At 50.1% G+C, this 17,582-nt stretch overlaps 1 protein-coding gene and 1 long non-coding RNA gene across 2 annotated transcripts in view; one reads left to right on the top strand and one right to left on the bottom strand.

The window, feature by feature from the left end:
• The window catches only part of LOC113882676, a 55,943-nt gene extending 45,132 nt beyond the window's left edge, over positions 1-10,811 (bottom strand). The window contains exon 1 of the long non-coding RNA XR_003508417.1: positions 10,357-10,811. This is a non-coding gene — a long non-coding RNA (uncharacterized LOC113882676). The remainder of the gene's footprint in view (positions 1-10,356) is intronic.
• Positions 10,812-10,892: 81 nt separating this feature from the next.
• TMEM200C (transmembrane protein 200C) lies at positions 10,893-16,859 on the top strand. Its single transcript, XM_027525669.1, has 2 exons — positions 10,893-11,377; positions 14,227-16,859. The coding sequence occupies exon 2, from the start codon at positions 14,332-14,334 to the stop codon at positions 16,108-16,110; it is 1,779 nt and encodes a 592-aa protein (XP_027381470.1). The 5' UTR covers positions 10,893-11,377; positions 14,227-14,331; the 3' UTR covers positions 16,111-16,859.
• Positions 16,860-17,582: the final 723 nt, after the last annotated feature.

Genomic DNA, 17,582 nt, shown 5'->3' with positions numbered 1-17,582 from the left:
GGGTACAAAAAGTATCGTTTCAAAGTGGTTTAGAATCCCATCTTGCTCAGAGCCCGAAAGGCTAGCTGACATTTCCATGTCTACGTGCTGGTAGAGACAGGCACAGAAAACCAGAAAGCTGGCTCCACTGATGGAATCCTTGGAGCTTTGTAACTTCCTCTGACTTGAGATACATGATTCTGTGTACCACCCTGGGCCCCACTCCCCTTTCACCTGTACCCTCAGCCTTTGCAGATTCCTGGAGAGATTCCTTCACTGCCTACTAGGGTAAGCCATAGAGAGTCTATAAGTTCTAATACTTCTAAAGTCAGCCATTAAATGCACAGTCTGATGTGTACCCTCTTAAAGTGATTGCTGCAAATGACCATCTTTTCTAATCCTCCTCCTATGGTTTGTGAATTCTGTCTTGATGATAATATACTTATTTCTGTAAATGGGAAAAACATCATTTCCTTGGGGAAAAAAAAAAGGTTAGAGCTGTAACACTGATTGGTATTTAATTTCCATAAAGTATAATTTTTCTATCATTTCATTCATATTAATGTCATCAAAAGCCAGAAGTTATAAGTGATTGGGAGGCATTGGAAAGCAATCTGACACAGGTTCCCTTTGGTGAGCGGAATAAATGAAGCTCTTATATGATATGCTGGAAACAGTCAGAATGCTACAGACCTTTCGGTGGCCCAACCCTAATCCCGGAAGGAAGTGGCTCTGGAGAATAATAAAAACCAGGAATATTTTGAAGCATTACCTCTGCTTTCTCTGCGTATCATTTTCCAGTATACCATACCAGTGTTTCCCTTCTGCAAAAAACTGTGTAATCACTTTATTTTGCCTGTCAAGAAATCATGGTGGCATCTTTCTCGATGGAAAATAACTTCTTGTGATACTTTTCCGACGTCGTGGTATTTCTGTCTTCTTCAATATAAAGAAGCCAACTGAAATTGTTGTCAGTAAGATTTTATAGAAATTCAAAACTAAATTAAGTGTGGGAAAATACTGCATGCTTTCTCCCTTCAGAAAAAAATTTATATTAATATTACTTTGAGCCTACTTTAATCATGTAACTCTTCTGTGGTTCTGACAAGAGTTTCACTGGGTTAAAATACTCTATCAAGGCTGAGTTACTGGCTTTATATGTTAGATATCTATGTATTCTGTGATGGTCATTTGGGGCAGGCAGTCTTCTCCTTTGCTCTGACTGTATTTATACTCTAAAAGGAATGTGAATGTATTATAGTTGTTGCAATGGGGTCATCCGAAGGGGGTGTGCATTAAGAAATTAACTCTAAAATGCAAAACTAATTGTTCATTGTGATTGTTTGGCTTCCAATGATCTTGAGTCCCAAATATGCAGATTCTATCGTTACATGATCAGTAAGTCAGCAGCGGGGATTCCAGCACTGTGAGGTTATGTGAGGCCACCATATAACCTGAACAGTGGAGCAAAGCCTGGGGCTCACAGAATGCTTGCAGTGGCCCAGGTGTGAGATTGAGGAAACCCAAGCCCACTTCAAAACATAATTTTAAAATATCTGAGCCATTTTCCAAGTGTAGATACATTTTAACTTATCTTCATATTTTGAATAAAATGATATAGGTTTATAATATCAACTTCTCTCCTGACATAACAGGCATAATTTTTTCCCCACTCTTTTGTTTCAGAAAGGAAGCAATGATCTAAGTTTCCAATATGACCTTGAGATATATTCTGGTGAGGACTCCTTTCATAGTGATACTTAAGATGATCAACCTCCAAAATATACAAGCAGCTCATGCAGCTCAATATCGGAAAAACAAACAACCCAATCAGAAGTGAGCAGAAGACCGAAACAGACATTTCTCCCAAGAAGACGTACAGGTGACAATCAAGAGGCATATGAAAAGATGCTCAACTTAGCTCTGCTGCTGCTGCTGCTAAGTCGCTTCAGTTGTGTCTGACTCTATGTGACCCCATAGACGACAGCCCACCAGGCTTCCCCGTCCCTGGGATTCTCCAGGCAAGAACACTGGCTGCTGCTGCTGCTAAGTCGCTTCAGTCATGTCCAACTCTGTGTGACCCCATAGATGGCAACCCACCAGGCTTCCCCGTCCCTGGGATTCTCCAGGCAAGAACACTGGAGTGGGTTACCATTTCCTCCTCCAATGCATGAAAGTGAAAAGTGAAAGTGAAGTCCCTCAGTCGTGTCCGACCCTTATCGACCCCATGGACTGCAGCCCACCAGGCTCCTCCGTCCATGGGATTTTCCAGGCAAGAGTACTGGAGTGGGTTGCCATTGCCTTCTCCCAACATAGCTCTACTACTACTACTACTAAGTTGCTTCAGTCGTGTCCGACTCTGTGCGACCCCATAGACTGCAGCCCACCAGGCTTCTCCGTCCATGGGATTCTCCAGGCAAGAACACTGGAGTGGGTTGCCATTTCCTTCTCCAATGCATGAAAGTGGAAAGTGGAAAGTGAAAGTGAAGTCGCTCAGTCATGTCCGACTCCCAGCGACCCCATGGACTGCAGCCCACCAGGCTCCTCCATCCATGGGATTCTCCGGGCAACAGTACTGGAGTGGGGTGCCATTGCCTTCTCCAACATAGCTCTAGAGAAAAGCAAATCAAAACCACAATGAGGTATCTACATCTCACAGCAGTCAGAATGGCCATCATCAGAAAATCTGCAAAAAAAATAAATGCTGGAGAGGGTGTGGAGAAAAGGGAACCCTCTTGCTTTGTTGGTGGAAATGTTGGAGGCAATGTTGGAGGAAATCCCTATTCAATACAGCCCCTATGGAGAAAAGTACGAGAGTCCTCTAAAAAACTAATCACAAAAATTACCATATGACCCAGCAATCCCACTACTGGGCATCTACCCTGAGAAAACCAAAATTCAAAAAGATACTTAAAATGAAATACAGGTTTTTATTGGTCAATACTTTGTCCTTGGACAGGTATAATAAAGGTCTCTTAAGTCACCCTAGTCAGTCAATTTAATTTCACAAGTCCATAGTCACATACACAAACATTTGCATTTTTCCAAACATACGACAAGAACAATATCCGGCACCCACACAAGTAGTTGTTCAGCCTCTGTTTTTGCAGGAGGGGAGGGGGGCTGGCTTTGATGAGAATTAAGTTGGAAAGTGGAGAACAGAATTAAAAGGGATCCAGACCCTGCCTTCTGAGACAATGAATAGGAGATACGCATATGAAAATACCATTGGCTTCCATCAGAAAGGAAATGAAAATATTTATCTCAAGCTTTACAAATACAATTAAAGCCATTTCCAGTCCCATCTATGGAGGAAGTGATCATCTTGCTGAGGCTCAGCAACCGAAGGCAAAGGAAAAGCAAACATGCTTCAGGAAATTCCCACAAACAAACCAAAACACAATGGCTGCAGGAGCAGCGTGGGGCTCCAAAGATGAGACGAGCGTGTCAGTCACCAGCCCCTGCCTGGCTGGGCTCACTGGGAACCGCAAGGCACTCTGGGAAACTCTTCTCTGTCTTTGGATCAGACCCAAACCTCGCAGGTGGCTTCTGCCCTCCACTCTGTCTCCAGGACCCACGATGAGCCCTGTAAAGATTCCCCACCATCATCACCAGCACTAACACCTGACTAAGGCTTCACAGACATTAATACCTGTACCCCAAGCAACACCTACAGAAGTGGCCCCAAAATTTCCACATAGAACAGGCTTAGCGATAGGATGGGATGAGAAACCTTGCCATAGCAAGTACTCAGTTTTTACTTCTATATATTCATTTAGAGGTGTTCTGGGGAATGGTAGAGATGATGGGGACCAGAGGACCTTTTCTTCCCCAAGCTGCCCCCGACTATCTCGTTTCCTCCCCACAACCACCTTGCAAGAGAGGAGTCAGACAATCAGACACTTGGGTATCTAATAATGTATCTAACATCCCATAACTAGAAGGGGCAGGACTACCTGAGTGTGAAGGGTCTGAACCCAAAGAGTGGTCCCAGAGTAGAGTGAACTTGATCTTTCAGAAAACTGGACTCAAGCCTCACCTCCACCAAACCTATTTCCTAGACTGATACAGACACCTCCAAAAGACACAGGTTTTAATTTCTTCTTTCATTTGAGCTAAAAAACATGCTGCTGCCCCGTGTAAGAAACACATATTTGGTCACAGACGTTATGTACATCTGCGTGCACTTTGTGAAATAAAGAGTTAAAGGCAAAATTCCTTCTCTCACACCTGGATGCCTGTAAAGATGGGAGATGAGGTGAACCCCAGGTAGTGCTGATGCTGCTGGTCCATGGACCACATGAGAGAAGCAAGGGACTAGAGCATCTGAAGGGCTCTTCCCATTCTGAGCATCTTAACATCAGTGGCATGCTTGGCCCCTACTCCTGGGTCTCTTATACTCATCAGAGAGCTTATGTTCATGTCCCGACTGCTCACATGTCCAGTTCTATGCCTTCCCTCCACTGACCCAAATCTACCTCAGGTCAAGGGTGGGAGCCACGAGGTATTCCTGACCTAGCTTTTTCTCCCCAGTGATCATTATCTTCTAAAGTCCTCTAGCGCTTAGAGATTTTGCCCTCTTGCCCTGCATTGGTCACTAGTTATTTTTTGATGACTCTTAACTAAATTACAGGCTAACAGGGCCATGTCCCTTAATCTTTTCTTTTCCTGGGGAATACTCTTAAATGGTCAGCTCCTTTTCAGCCTTCAGTTCTCAGTACAGACACCACTCCTTGGCAAGATCTTCCCTGAATATCTGATCTAAGTTATTCTCTCCTGCTGCCTCCTTTCACCAGTCACAGCGCCCTCTTTTAATTTCTTCATAACACTCATCAAGCTTTGAAATTTTCTCAGTTGTTTGCTTCAAACTTTTCTATTACCTACCTGCCCCCTTCCCAGAGAGGAACCTCGTTTACCTGTTTATCACCCTACCCCCAGTGCCTAGAAGAGTAACTATAACATAGTAACTGCTCAGTAAATATTTGTTGAGTGAATAAATGCAAGAATCAAAAAGCTGGGTACACAAGAGGCACTTAAAAAAAAAATGTTTGCAGGATGAGTCAGAGACTTGTCACCCAAGCTCTAGTCTTGAAATCTTATGTTTCTTTGTTTACCTGTTCATCACTCTACTCCCAGTGCCTAGAAGAATAACTATAACCTAGCAACTGCTCAATAAATATTTGTTAAGTGAATAAATGCAAGAATCAAAAAGCTGGGTATACAAGAGGCACTTAAAATAAAATGTTTGCAGGATGAGTCTGAGACTCGTCATCCAAGCTCTAGTCTTGGTTTCTTTACTTTTGAAAAGGAGTTCCGTGTCTGTGTGTTTCTCCCTTCCTGCTGGGAACTCACAGCAGCTCACATCACAGTTAATTTTGAAAGGAGCTCCGACATTCGAGTTCCTATTAGTTTTCAGTAGGACAAGTTTTCTATCTGGAGTGCTCATGGATTATTAGAAATAATGGGGACAGCCTTGGTGTGGACGTTTGGCATATGTTTTGGGAACACAGAGCACATTTAGTTGTAAGCTTCTTCTTGGCTGTTCTGTTGTTGGTGCCCTCTCTGCAAAGCCCTTTCCAAGCTCGGCTTTGATGTGCTTTCAGCTGTGCCAACACACCCTGGTTTCTCATTTCAGACCTCAATTATCTTATGAGGCACACAATCCAGCTTTGATGGTGTCCATGGAAAATGATAGAAAATACAGGCCGTCGGGGGAAAGTGAATGTACAGAAAGGAACCTTCTTATTAGAGAAGACAACCCCCAGTCAGTCTCTTGGTGACTTGCAAAATTAAGAATGAATGGGGCTGGAGGCAGAAATCGAAGGCTGTCTCTATCACACGCCCCGTTTGTCTGGAACGGAGGTAGAGGTGCCTGGCTGATATGTTTCATCATTCCCTTTCCTCTGTGGTGGAAGTGTTCTGGCTTGAACTCTGACATGTTTCAGAAGCACAGGAAAACAGGCTGGATCGTGACCTTGACACAGCATGAGTTCACCCTTAGTTTTCAAACAGAAGTTCTCGAAAGTGATGCCGAGTTCCTTCTCCCAGAGGTTCATTTGTGGGCCTCTGGGGAATGGAGGCAGAGGCAAACGCCCGTCCCTCTGGGACAGCAGCGTCGCTGGGGAAGGGCTGGAAACACAAACCGTGTAATCTGGAACTGTGAGAAACAGTTTCCCACCCTTGGGCTTCCAAGTTCTGCTTCATCCAGGCTCTGCCGGGTGTCTTCTTGCCTATTCTGTTCCAAAAGAAATCTAATGGGGCTTTAACCCACTGTTGCATTTCCTATTTTATCAAACTGTATTATCCTTTGTATGTGCCATGAAAAAAAAGCCTGAGGCTAACAATGTATGTAATGGTGGGATGCAGATCGAAGACTGTGCCTGGTGAAATCTACATTTCAGATAAACAACAGAGAGCTTCTGAGTGTATGTTCCACCTAAGATTTTATTTGCTAAATCTGGTGCTTGGTTTATTGTTTTCTCTGATTGGGTTTTTGTTTGTCATGTTTTTTAATTGGCTGGGGTATGGAGAAGGAAGTAGGAAAGAGGAGGAGTGAGATATCTGGTGTCCCATGCTCAACCTTGGGATAGTGTTTTTTTTCCTTCTGCGGCGATGCCAGAAAAAAGCTTTGAAGTCTCTTCTGTGAATCCCTGAAACGTCCAGTCTGAAGAATGTCCTCTTGGTTGTGTTTTTGCAAACTCCTACGCTGACTCTAGAGTGACTTGAGTTTGCAATCTGGGTTCTCCAGCACTGAAATGAAAGGGCCCTAGTAATTGCAAAATGATTGAGGTGGCAATGGGGAGAGGGCTTTCACCCCCGCCCCCCTAGAGAGTGGGCTTCTTAAGTGACACTGAGCCAAGGCCATGTGGGTCATGAGGGCAACGTTGCTCAGTTACAATAGCCAATCCTGTAGCCACATTTCAGAGTGATTAAGGGTAGGGACTTCCCACATCAATGTTGGTGAATGTGAACAGAACTTGAGAGGGAGGGTAACAAGGTGGGAGAAGAGGTTCAGACTACCAAGGAAGATGGCTAAATGTAATGAGTGTTAAGGTGAAGGTGAAAGTCACTCAGTCATGTCCAACTCTTTGAGACCCCATGGACTATACAGTCCATGGAATTCTCCAGGCCAGAATACTGGAGTGGGTAGCATCTCTCTTCTCCAGGGGATCTTCCCAACCCAGGGATCGAAGCCAGGTCTCCCGCTTGCAGGCAGATTCTTTACCAGCTGAGCCACAAGGGCAGCCCAAGAATACTGAAGTGGGTAGCCTATCCCTTCTCCAGTGGATCTTCCTGACCCAGGAATCAAATCAGGGTCTCCTGTATTGCAGGAGGATTCTTTATCAGCTGAGCTACCAGGGAAGCCCAATGAGTGTTAATCACATGCTAAACATTAGTGAGAAGGAAATGGCAGCCCACTCCAGGGTTCTTGCCTGGAGAATCCCAGGGACGGGGGAGCCTGGTGGGCTGCCATCTATGAGGTCGCACAGAGTTGGACACGACTGCAGCAACAAACATTAGTGAACGTGAACTAACCTTGCTTAATCCTCACAATAATGCTATGAGGCAAGCATGTGTCATGATCCCAATACATATGGGGAAACTGAGGCAGAGAAGCCAACACCACTGACTTATTTGATTAAATTCCATACTTAGTGTGTGGAGGATACGAACTGGTTCCAGAACACACGCCTCCAAACTACCTGGTTCCTGCATTTGAAAAACCTGAGAGATCAGAGCGTGGGGAGAAGCAGGAATTGCGGGGCTGCAGACACGGGCAGGCTTCTCCCACTGCACACTGTTATCCTCTCTCCTGTTCTGTTCACATTCACCACCAAGGACCCTGGCAGGCTGCGCACCACCACATCTCCTCCTGAGCCCCCCAGGCAAATACAGACAGGTGAGCCAGTCCAGGTTGAGGACATGACCAAGGGAAGTAAATTGATTGTGAATTACATATACTACATAAGGGTTATTTTTAAGAAAGAGCAGATGAAAGGCTTCAGTTCAGAGTTTAATCCAACTAATCTAAGCTCATACTGTTCTTAGTTTAGTTAGTTAAAACTAGTCAATCCTAGACTAGGAAATCAACCCTGAATATTCATCGGAAGGACTGATGCTGAAGCTCCAATACTTTGGCCACCTGATGTGAAGAACTGACTTACTGGAAAAGACCCTGATGCTGGGAAAGGTTGAAGGCTGGAGCAGAAAGGGACGACAGAGGATAAGATGGGTTGGATGGCATCACCGGCTCAATGGACATGAGTTTGAGTGAGCTCCAGGAGATGGTAAAGGACAGGGAAGCCAGGCATGCTGCAGCCCATGTGGTCACAAACACTAAGTCGAACACAACTTAGCAACTGAACAACAAAACTAAGTTCATCTTTTTCCTCTTCTTTTTTCCCAAGGCCCTCATTTCTCTCCTGTTGCCACATGTTCTGAATGCCCGGCTGAGCCCTCAGTTCTATAAACACTGATGAACTCTTATGAGTAGGTAGTCTTCACCCTTCAGTATCCAGCAGGGAGAAAGAGGGGGTGTCCCACAACCTCTGAAATCACCCCAATTGAACGGCCAGTGAAATCAGAAAAAAAGTAACTCCAGAAGAGAACCATTGTTCTTTTCAAAATAACCACATCACTTGCAAACCCGTGGGAATGTATGTTGATATGATATTATTACAGAGAGGATAAAGGACTGCACTGGAAACCAGATGTGATCTGATTTCCTCCGATACCCTGAGCTGAAAACAAAGAAAATAACTGAAGATGATACACTCAGGTGAAATGTAACAGTTCAAAGTTCCAAAGAACTCCAGTTTGGAAGGAAGCCTTTGAATAATAAACCATGACTCTTACTGCAGTCATCCACAGAAGAAAAGTATGTCCCAAGGCCTGTTTGTCTAGAAAAGCATTTTTTTCCTTTCTCCCTAAATCCCTCAGATAAATTTTAACTGTGCCAATGATGGCTATCATTTCTGCTGAAATTTGAAACTGTTAATGGCTTAATCCACCTCAGACCCTAATGAAGTTCTGCAATGCCATTCCTGTTTACACAGCTCAGCAGAGGCCAATGAGGACAGGACTTGCCACCCGTGGCCCCTGGCAGCCAGTTGTGTAATGAAATGATATCTCAGATCCAGTCTTTGTGCACATCACCAGATTTTTATTGGCATTCAAGAAGTCTGGAGGGCTTCTCTGATGGCTCAGTGGGTAAAGAATCTGCCTGAAGTCTAGATGTTCCGAGCCAAAAAAAAAAAAAAAGCACCTTGAAAATGACTACTAGACCAGGTGATTTCTCCTTTGCAGTGATTTCTCTGAAAGGAAACACTCTATTGTGGAACTGAAAACTTTCCCTTCATTTTGACTTGTTTTCTAGCGTCTGAATAGGAACAGAGGTAGAAGGAGGTGGGCTCTGATCACCCCATCATTATCCAGCTTCAATATTTGCTTGGAAAGGGAGACGGACGCCACCTTCCAAACATGCAGATGCATGGTTTCCTTTGAGGGAAATATTTCTCCTCTACCCCCTCCGGCCTCCCCACCGTCTCCACACCCACCTCACACATCAAGTGTCCACATTTCTGTCTTTAAACCCATATATGTCTGGTCTTTATTGTTCTTTTTGCAAAATGCAAGCTCTAGCGGTAAACACAAGAGGATGCCGTGTACCTTGGAGGAACAATCTTGTCCCTGACGCTGCGGGCTGCAAGGCCCTCCCGGGTGGGCTTCGTGAACCCTTGAACAGGCAAACTCAGAATACACAACAGCCTCTACCACCACCACCACCACCGCACCCCACCCCAGCAATATATTTCTGTCTGGGCCCCAAAGTTCAGACAGCACCTGCTCTTCTGTTGCTTTATTCTTGAACCCTGGCTGTCCTATTTCAATAGATAATTGAAATCTTTCTTACTTTCTTCTCAATTCTCCATGGGGAAATTCCACTTTGAAATGCTCGCTTTCCTGTCATTTTTACTTTACAGTTGAGAGGGCAGGGATGAGCCAGGAAACAAGACTCCTCTCTCCCTCTCGCTTTTTCAAAAATGACGTAGGGAGTTCGGACGGCCTCCCTCCCCCCACCTCCCGTCTCTGATGCTAACCCTGATTCCTGGAGAATTGCAGTTTTCCTTTGCAAGCTTGCTGATGAGCGCGCGGGTCGGAGCAAGAGGGGCTGCCAAGCGAGAGCCCCGGAGCCGATTCTAATCTCCGATGAGCCCCAGCTGCCCGAGTCCGGGGGAGCGGCCACAAAAGCCCGGCGGGGCTGGAGCGCGTGGACAGCGGACAGCGGCGGCCACGAGCCCCGCGGGGCGCGGGGCGCGCGGCGCGGCGGGGGCGGCTCCCCTCGGCCCGGCCTGACTTCGCTGGGGGACAACTTACTGTGTTCGCTGTGCGTCCACACTGCCAACTCCCGAGTGGGAGGGGGGAGACAGCGCAGGCTGTGTCGTGTCCAGGAGTCGAGGCAACAAAAGAGGAAGAGAGGAGAGGAGAGGCGGGGTGGCAGGGAGGCAAGGAGACGCGGGCGCTACCCTCGGATGTTGATGGGGAGCCCCTCCGGGAGCAGCGGCCCGTCCTTTGGGGACCCTCCGGCCCGCGGCTCAGACAGGTAGTTGGGAGGGAAAGAACAAAGCTCCAGCCCCGGGCAGGCGGCGGTCCCGGGGCGCCCCAGGGGCGGGGAGGGCCGAGGCTGAGGCGCCCCGCGCCCTGCCCTCTCCGCGCGCCCCCGGCCCGGGCCCCCTCCTCCGCCTCCCCTCGCGCCTCCTCGTTCCTGGGGAAGCGGTTCTTCCGAAGGGACGCGCGCCGGCGGGAGAGGAAGTGTGGAGGGGGAGACCGGCGAGGCGGGGAGACGGGAGCCAGGGAGGAGGCGGGAGGCGGGGCGGGGCGGGGGGCGGGTGCGCCCCCGAGCCGCCTAGCCGGGCCGGGTACCGACTGCCATCCTGCAGCGATTTCCCTGTGTCATGGCTCCGGTCTCTTAGCAACCGCCGCGGGTCCGGCCGCCCCGAGCCGCTCTCCCGGCCGCCGCCGCCGCCGCGGGCTCAACTCCACCCGGCGGTGCCCGGCGCGCAGCAGCCACACAAAGAGGCGCGGGGCCGACCAGCAGGCAGGGCCGGACTAGGGGCCGGGGCGGCGGGGAGAGCGGCTCCGGGCGGGATGCGGGATGCAGAGAACCTGACACTTCTTGAAAACTCCGGGAAATGGCTCCCGCCCCGGCGCCGGAGAGGGATGCGCACCCGGGGCTGACGCTCGCCCCCGCCGGGATGCTGAGCCGCGCTCGCACCGAGGGCCCCGCGGCGCTGTCCCCGCGCTCCGCCGGCGGCTCTGGCTCGAAAAGTTTCTCCATGGTTCCTTTGTGTCGCCCGAGCGCCCGTTCGCCGGCCCCGACCTGCCCCCGTCTTCCCGGGTAAGTGAGCGATATTCTTGGCTTCCAGAGCTGCCATCTTGAGTCGTTCTGTCCGTCCCCCCGGACGCCCCCTCCCCAGCCCCCGGCCCCAGCCCGGGTCCCCCGCGCGGGTGTTCGGGACACTCGTGTTCCTGGGCGGGCTACGCGGCACGCGCTGCCGGGATACAAGCGAGTTCAGGATTGCCCTCACTTCGCTCCCGCCTGGCTTCGTTCCAGAGGCGGACTCCCAGCTGCTGCACTCATGTGACTCCAACATAAATAAGCAGACCTAAAAGGAAGGGCAAGGGGGGCTCGCTGCCCTGCCGGGGAGGGGCCGGGGGTATTGAGGACCCGGGCAGGGCAGGGCGCTTCCAGTCCTGTGGGCTCGGAGCAGCAGACACCGAGTGGGGCTTAATCCGTCACGAGCCGAGAACTTGAACGTCTCTCTTGGAAGCAGTTGTATTTTTAGACATCCCTCCTTTCTTTTCCCCCAGCCTCCATTACTTTGCCGCGGAAAGACCAGCACCAGGCTGTAAATTGCTAGGGCAGCCGAGCTCGAATGCTAAGTTTGTTTTCCTTCATTATGCACGAAGAAAACCTCCAAGGTGGTTCTTCCTCGCCATCTGACCTTTGTCAGTATTTCCCCGTCAGATGGAGACACGTTATAAAGGAGTTCAGGCTTCAGCAGAGCTGAAGGAATAATAAACTAGGGAGTTAATTACTGGCTATTAAACTAATTTTAAAGATCTTCTGTAAACGATTGTTGAAATCCGTTCCAGTCTTCCTTACTTTGTACCCAGAGCCAAAGCTGCCTTGTGAGGAGAAAAAACATGTGTGGACCTTCCTCCCCCAAGACATCCAGCATCCCCATCAGTGCCCAACAAAATGTTAGCGCTTCTCTTTTTTCTGGGAGAGCCACCTCGCCAACTGAGGCTGCCTTTGCTTCTAAAATGTCTGGCTCCCCAGTCCTTCTTAAGACAATCACTCATCTCCAGATTATTACATTAAAGATGCTGGAGTTTGTGTATCACTTAAAAAAGCAGTCTTTGCAGTTACAACTACATAATAAATGTGCTTATTTGGGGGGAAGAATGGACAGTAAGCTACTCTTGGATTCTGCTTTGTTTTTGTTTTTTCCCCAGTCTCTGCTTACTGGTGCAGCTCCTACTTAAAAACAAAATTCAAAGCGTTTGTAAATGTATTCTCTAAGCCCTCTCTCACCTACCCAGTGTTTAACCCCTCTCTAGCCCACCTCACATTCCTGCTTACTGAAAGCCAACCAAGTTCCAAGGAGATATTGATTTGCAAGCATTGTAAATAGCTGATTGCCATTTGCTTTTCCACCAGTGGAGAAATGCTCTTGTCTTGGTATGATAGAGGGGATCAACGGGCAAAGCTGTTCACCCAGGCACCAACCTAAGCAACCCCCCATTTTCAAAGGGCAGTTTATTCTAAAACATGAATTATTTTATAAAGGATATAATTCCCAAAGGCTTGTGAGTGATATCTAAGCCTTTCAATTTCATACAATGCCCTTAATTTTAGCATCTCTATTATAGGAGGGAACACAACCAGTGGAACAGAAAATGTGTTACTCTGGGGATCCAGCAGGACTGAAATTTTTAGAAGCTGACAGATATCCACAGAGTTGCATCTGTGCTGTTTATCTACCCAGGCTTTATTATAAACCACTAAACTTCCTGTAAGATAGTCCACTGATTGTTGTCCCCCCTCCTTTCCTAAAACTGACCTCATGAGAAAAACATGGGAACTGCTCTCCCTTGGGAGATCCTACAAGCCATCATTATTATGTAGACTGCTGTACATAGTTAATTGCCTCCTCATTTGAATATTTGGATTCTTCAGAATGTGCTGTTGGCACATTAATAAGGGGTCAGAAAGCTATGATGGCAGGTCTTTCTTTTTTTTTAAGATTGGAATTTTCCCACATGAGAAAAAGATCTTTCTCTTGGAGATGCTGGGAGGACTGCTTAAATTCCCTCATGGACTCTAGCACATGATACCTTTAAGGGAGTTCCTCTGAGGGAGGAGAAGAGACCAGAAAGAAGAGCGCAGTTACATAACCTGTTACCTAAAACTAAATATTCCACCCCAAGAAGCTGTCCAGATGTTGCAGGAATGAGATGAGAGGGAAGGGGCTGTGAGAAAGATCAGCTTGCTTGAGAACAGTGATGGCTTGGAGACAAGTTGGTGGAAGGATTCATGGTCGGAGTACTAACATAGCTCTCCGGTGTTCCCCCAGCCGTGAACTCTTTATTAATTACCTGGGGTAAATAAGCCGCCTGCCATGATATGACTTTTCATTTCCGTCCAGTGAAAGGACTTCTTTTTGTCTTTATGAATCGGTAACTTTTGTGACTGTTTCAGGGACTTTGAAGGCCCCACAGACAAACAGACCCTCCTCTCAGTTAAGAGACTTGGAAGTCTGGGGCGCCCCCCCTTGGGAGACCAGGAGAGCCCGTTCCCACGAGCGCTGAGTCCCCACGTTAGTTTTCACTCATGGTCAGAACTCCGTTGGCTGTCAGCCTGGAGCTTTTGAATTGAGCACTGCTGGAATAGTACCTACAGTGTTCGGGGGATGGGGGAGAAAAGAAGACGTCCTCTCCAAGTGTGTTTAACCGTCTCGGATCAGATACGGCAACAGCGCTTCTCGTCCCTAATCCACTGCCGGCACCCCCTGGTCTCCACGTAGGGCACTCCTGTTAGCGGGTCATGGCCCGGGTATGTGGGAAGGGGTGGGGTGGGGGCTCGCACACGTGGTGGGATCCTGGAGCCGGACTATGGCAGAGCGCGTGGGATGTTGCCGCAGCCAAGCCTACACCTTCTGACTGTCTTCCTCTGCTTTGCAGCAGGAGGAGGTGGAGGAGCGGCTAGTGGGCAGCTGGTGCACCCCACCCCCCCGCCCCCCGCACAGGCCTCCGGCCCCGGGTTAGCCCCACTCTCCACCGCTCGCTATGATCGCCACCGGCGGCCTCCTGAGGATCTCCGCCCGGAAGCAGGACCCCCTCCGGCCCCCGGGCCAGGTCCCCAAGCGCAAGCGGAAAACCAAGAAGAGGCGCAAGAACGACGTGGTGGTGGTGAAGGGCAAGCTGAAGCTGTGCTCCGTCTCCGGGCTCATCGCCCTCTGCGGGATCGTGGTGCTGCTGGTGGGCATCGCCCTGGCGGTGGTGGGCTACTGGCCCAAGGCCAACGGGGCCCACCGGGAGGGGGCTAAACAGCCGCCGCCGCCGCCCGGGGACAGCGGCCCCCGCGTCCCCTCCGTGACCAGCAGCAGCGGGGGCAACAGAAACCGGTCCAGGACCCAGCCGGCGCCTCCGGAAGGTGTCACCGCCAGTTCGGTGGGCGCGCCCAGGAGCACGCCCCCAGCGCGGTCCCCCGCCCCCTCCCCGTCATCCTCCACGTCGGTGGGCTTCTTCTTCCGCGTCTTCTCGGGCTACCTGCACTCCGACAAGCTCAAGGTCTTCGGGCCCCTCATCATGGGCATCGGCATCTTCCTCTTTATCTGCGCCAACGCCGTGCTCCACGAGAACAGGGACAAGGAGACCAAGATCATCAACCTGCGGGACCTCTACTCCACCGTCATCGACGTGCACAGCCTCCGCGCCAAAGACCTGGCGGCCGCCGCCTCGTCCTCCGGCCCCGCCTCGGCGCCCCCCGGGGCCGCGCCGCTCAACGGCTTCCTGGGCTACGTGCAGTCGCGGGGCCTGGAGCTGAAGCCTGGGACCCGCGGCGGCGCCGCCGGGGACGCCTTCGGGGCGGCAGCGATGCTGGCCCGCGGCGCCTGGCCCCACCCCGCGGCCCGGAGCGGGGGTGGCGGGGGGACCCCAGGCGCCGCGTCCCCGCCCGACCTGGTCTCGTCCCCGCGCCGCCCGCGGGAGCCCCCGAGCCTGGCGGAGGCCGTGTACAGCATCTACCGCGAGCGCCCGGGCGTGGCCGGCCGTCGCCGGGCCGCAAGCAGCGGCAGCAGCCCGGCGCCCGGCAGCCCTCCCGAAACCTGGGGGCGCCCGAGCACTGCCAGCTCCCTCGTGGGCTCGTCGCTGAGCGCCTTCGCGCTGCTACCCCTGCCGGGGGACCGCGACGGGGCCGCGGGGGCCGCGAGTCGCGGCTGGCAGCGGCCACCCGGGGAGCGTGGCGCCCGGGAGATCCCGCTCGACCTGAGCCTCGCTGACCTCCGGGGCGGTGCCCGGGGCGGCGCGCGCTGGGCGCCCCGCGAGCCGGAGGAGCCGGCGGCCGCGCGCACCGCCAGGGGGCAGGGCGGCCGCCTACCCAGGACCGGCAGGCACGCGGCCCTGCGGCGCCGCAGCACCAGCGGGCTGCCGGACTACCGGGCGGCCTCGTACCCCGAGCCCCCGTCCGCCTCGCGCAGCGCGGACCTGGACTCCAGCCTCCCGGAGCTCGCGGCCTCCCCGGAGTCCCCCGCCCGGCCGGACTCGCCGAGTTCCCATTCTGATGACCCGTCCTGCAGCAATAAGGGCTACACCCCGCTGCGGGAGACTGGCACCTCCCTGGAGTCGATGGGGGACCTGCGGGCCGGTGGAAACCCAGACGGGGAGGCTGCCATCGCCCCGGGGCCGGAGCAGAGACCCCCAGAGGATCCCGGCCAGGAGGTCCCCGAGGCCGAGCCGTCCCAGCCGGTGCAGAGGCAGTTTACAAACAAGGAGAAACTCTACATGATTTCACGGTCTCACGCCTCAGGGGTTGAGGACGGAGAACTGGAGAGTGCTGGCATTTAGGAAGAGAGAGAGAAGATAGGAGAAATGCCCGCAGGAAGCAGGGGGTTTATCCGCGGAAATCGCCCACTACCCAAAGAGCTGCAGAATGTTAGCCTTGAATTGCGTTCACGAGATTCCTGTAGATAATTCCAAGCAATTTTTTTTTCAAAGCAAACTAGTCTTATAGGTCCGATGGTGATTGTATGTTCTCTGAAAACCAAATGTATTAAAAGGTCAGCAATCTAGTTCCTTAGATAAAATTCTCTTAATTTTCTTAGGATCAAAATAATATATTTTTGACAGTAACTGTGCACTTTACTCCAACTTTTTTTTTTTTAAATCTCTAATCCCCCTGACCTGTACTCTGCCGCTGGTTTTGTCCCTAGCTGCTCGTGAATGACAAGCTTTCTTCCTTCTGTGCTTTTGGGGAGCATAGAAGGGTTTGTCTCAGTTCTCTGAGAACTGATTTTACTCAGTGAAGTCAAAGCCAAAAGCATGAGTTTGAAGAGATCACAGTTCCCTGCCCCACCCCTGTCTGCTCATCCCACCACACAAAGGCCTCTTTATTTTTGAAAAGGGTATTTACATTTTGCTACTAGGGTATCTCATGGAGACTAGAGGCCAGCATCGAGTGGGACCGTTACCTTCCTCAATTCACTATATCAAGTACACAATACTTTATGGAGTATTATCACACCTGTACTGAAAATAGCATTACCATGAAAAAAATCTTTTTTTTAATAAAACAAGTTTCCAAACAAACAGTTAAACATAATATTGCCTCATTTTGCCTCGGAACTAATACTTTAACACATGTAAAGCATGGGGCAGTTCAGCTGGTAAACCTAAGATATTTTGCTATGACACTACTACTGTGATTCAGCGCCATCCTCAGTCATTTCAAGCATATTTTAAACTTAAATACAGAGTAGAATTGAACGTTTGGGAGCATCTCTTCCAAATGAAATATTAAATAAACAGTAATTTTCAACAATGCTTCTACTTTACCTTTAGGATTAATCTACAGAGCACCCAGGCTTCATGTTCTTCTGCCATCCTTTGGCAGTTGACTATTTGATTTTTGCTTTTAAATTCAAGATCTTGAATCCATGTCCTACAAAGGCTAGCAGGTCATGTTTTAATAATGTGGTAGGTTGTTTATGCTTGATATTATTAAAAGTCAATTAGTTTTCAAGACCAGTAGACAAACACAGTAATTAGTGTACCAGTCTGATGAAACAGGTTCTCCAGTTATGGGTAGCTGAGGCTAGCATTGCAGGAATTTAAAATATTGATTTTCAAGGAAAATCTTGTCAAAGATGAGGTCCTCTTGACCCCCAGGGGTGAAACAGTGGGTCCCAGGGACAGAATGCAGATTCAGGGGTGAAGCTGGACTGCAGCTTTGGGCATTTGCTGGCTGTGTAGCCGTGAACAAGTCACAAATGTTGGGTCTCTGTGATCTCATCTATAAAAGGGGGATAACTAGACATACC

The sequence above is a fragment of the Bos indicus x Bos taurus genome, chromosome 24 (assembly GCF_003369695.1).
Source record: "Bos indicus x Bos taurus breed Angus x Brahman F1 hybrid chromosome 24, Bos_hybrid_MaternalHap_v2.0, whole genome shotgun sequence".
Classification (NCBI taxonomy): Eukaryota; Metazoa; Chordata; class Mammalia; order Artiodactyla; family Bovidae; genus Bos; species Bos indicus x Bos taurus.
The sequence above is the reverse complement of the archived record's forward strand: the minus strand, read 5'-3'. Positions and strand labels throughout refer to the sequence as shown.

Excerpts from the sequence above, each read along its gene's own strand:
- TMEM200C (XM_027525669.1), top strand. The coding sequence starts at position 14,332 with ATGATCGCCACCGGCGGCCTCCTGAGGATCTCCGCCCGGAAGCAGGAC.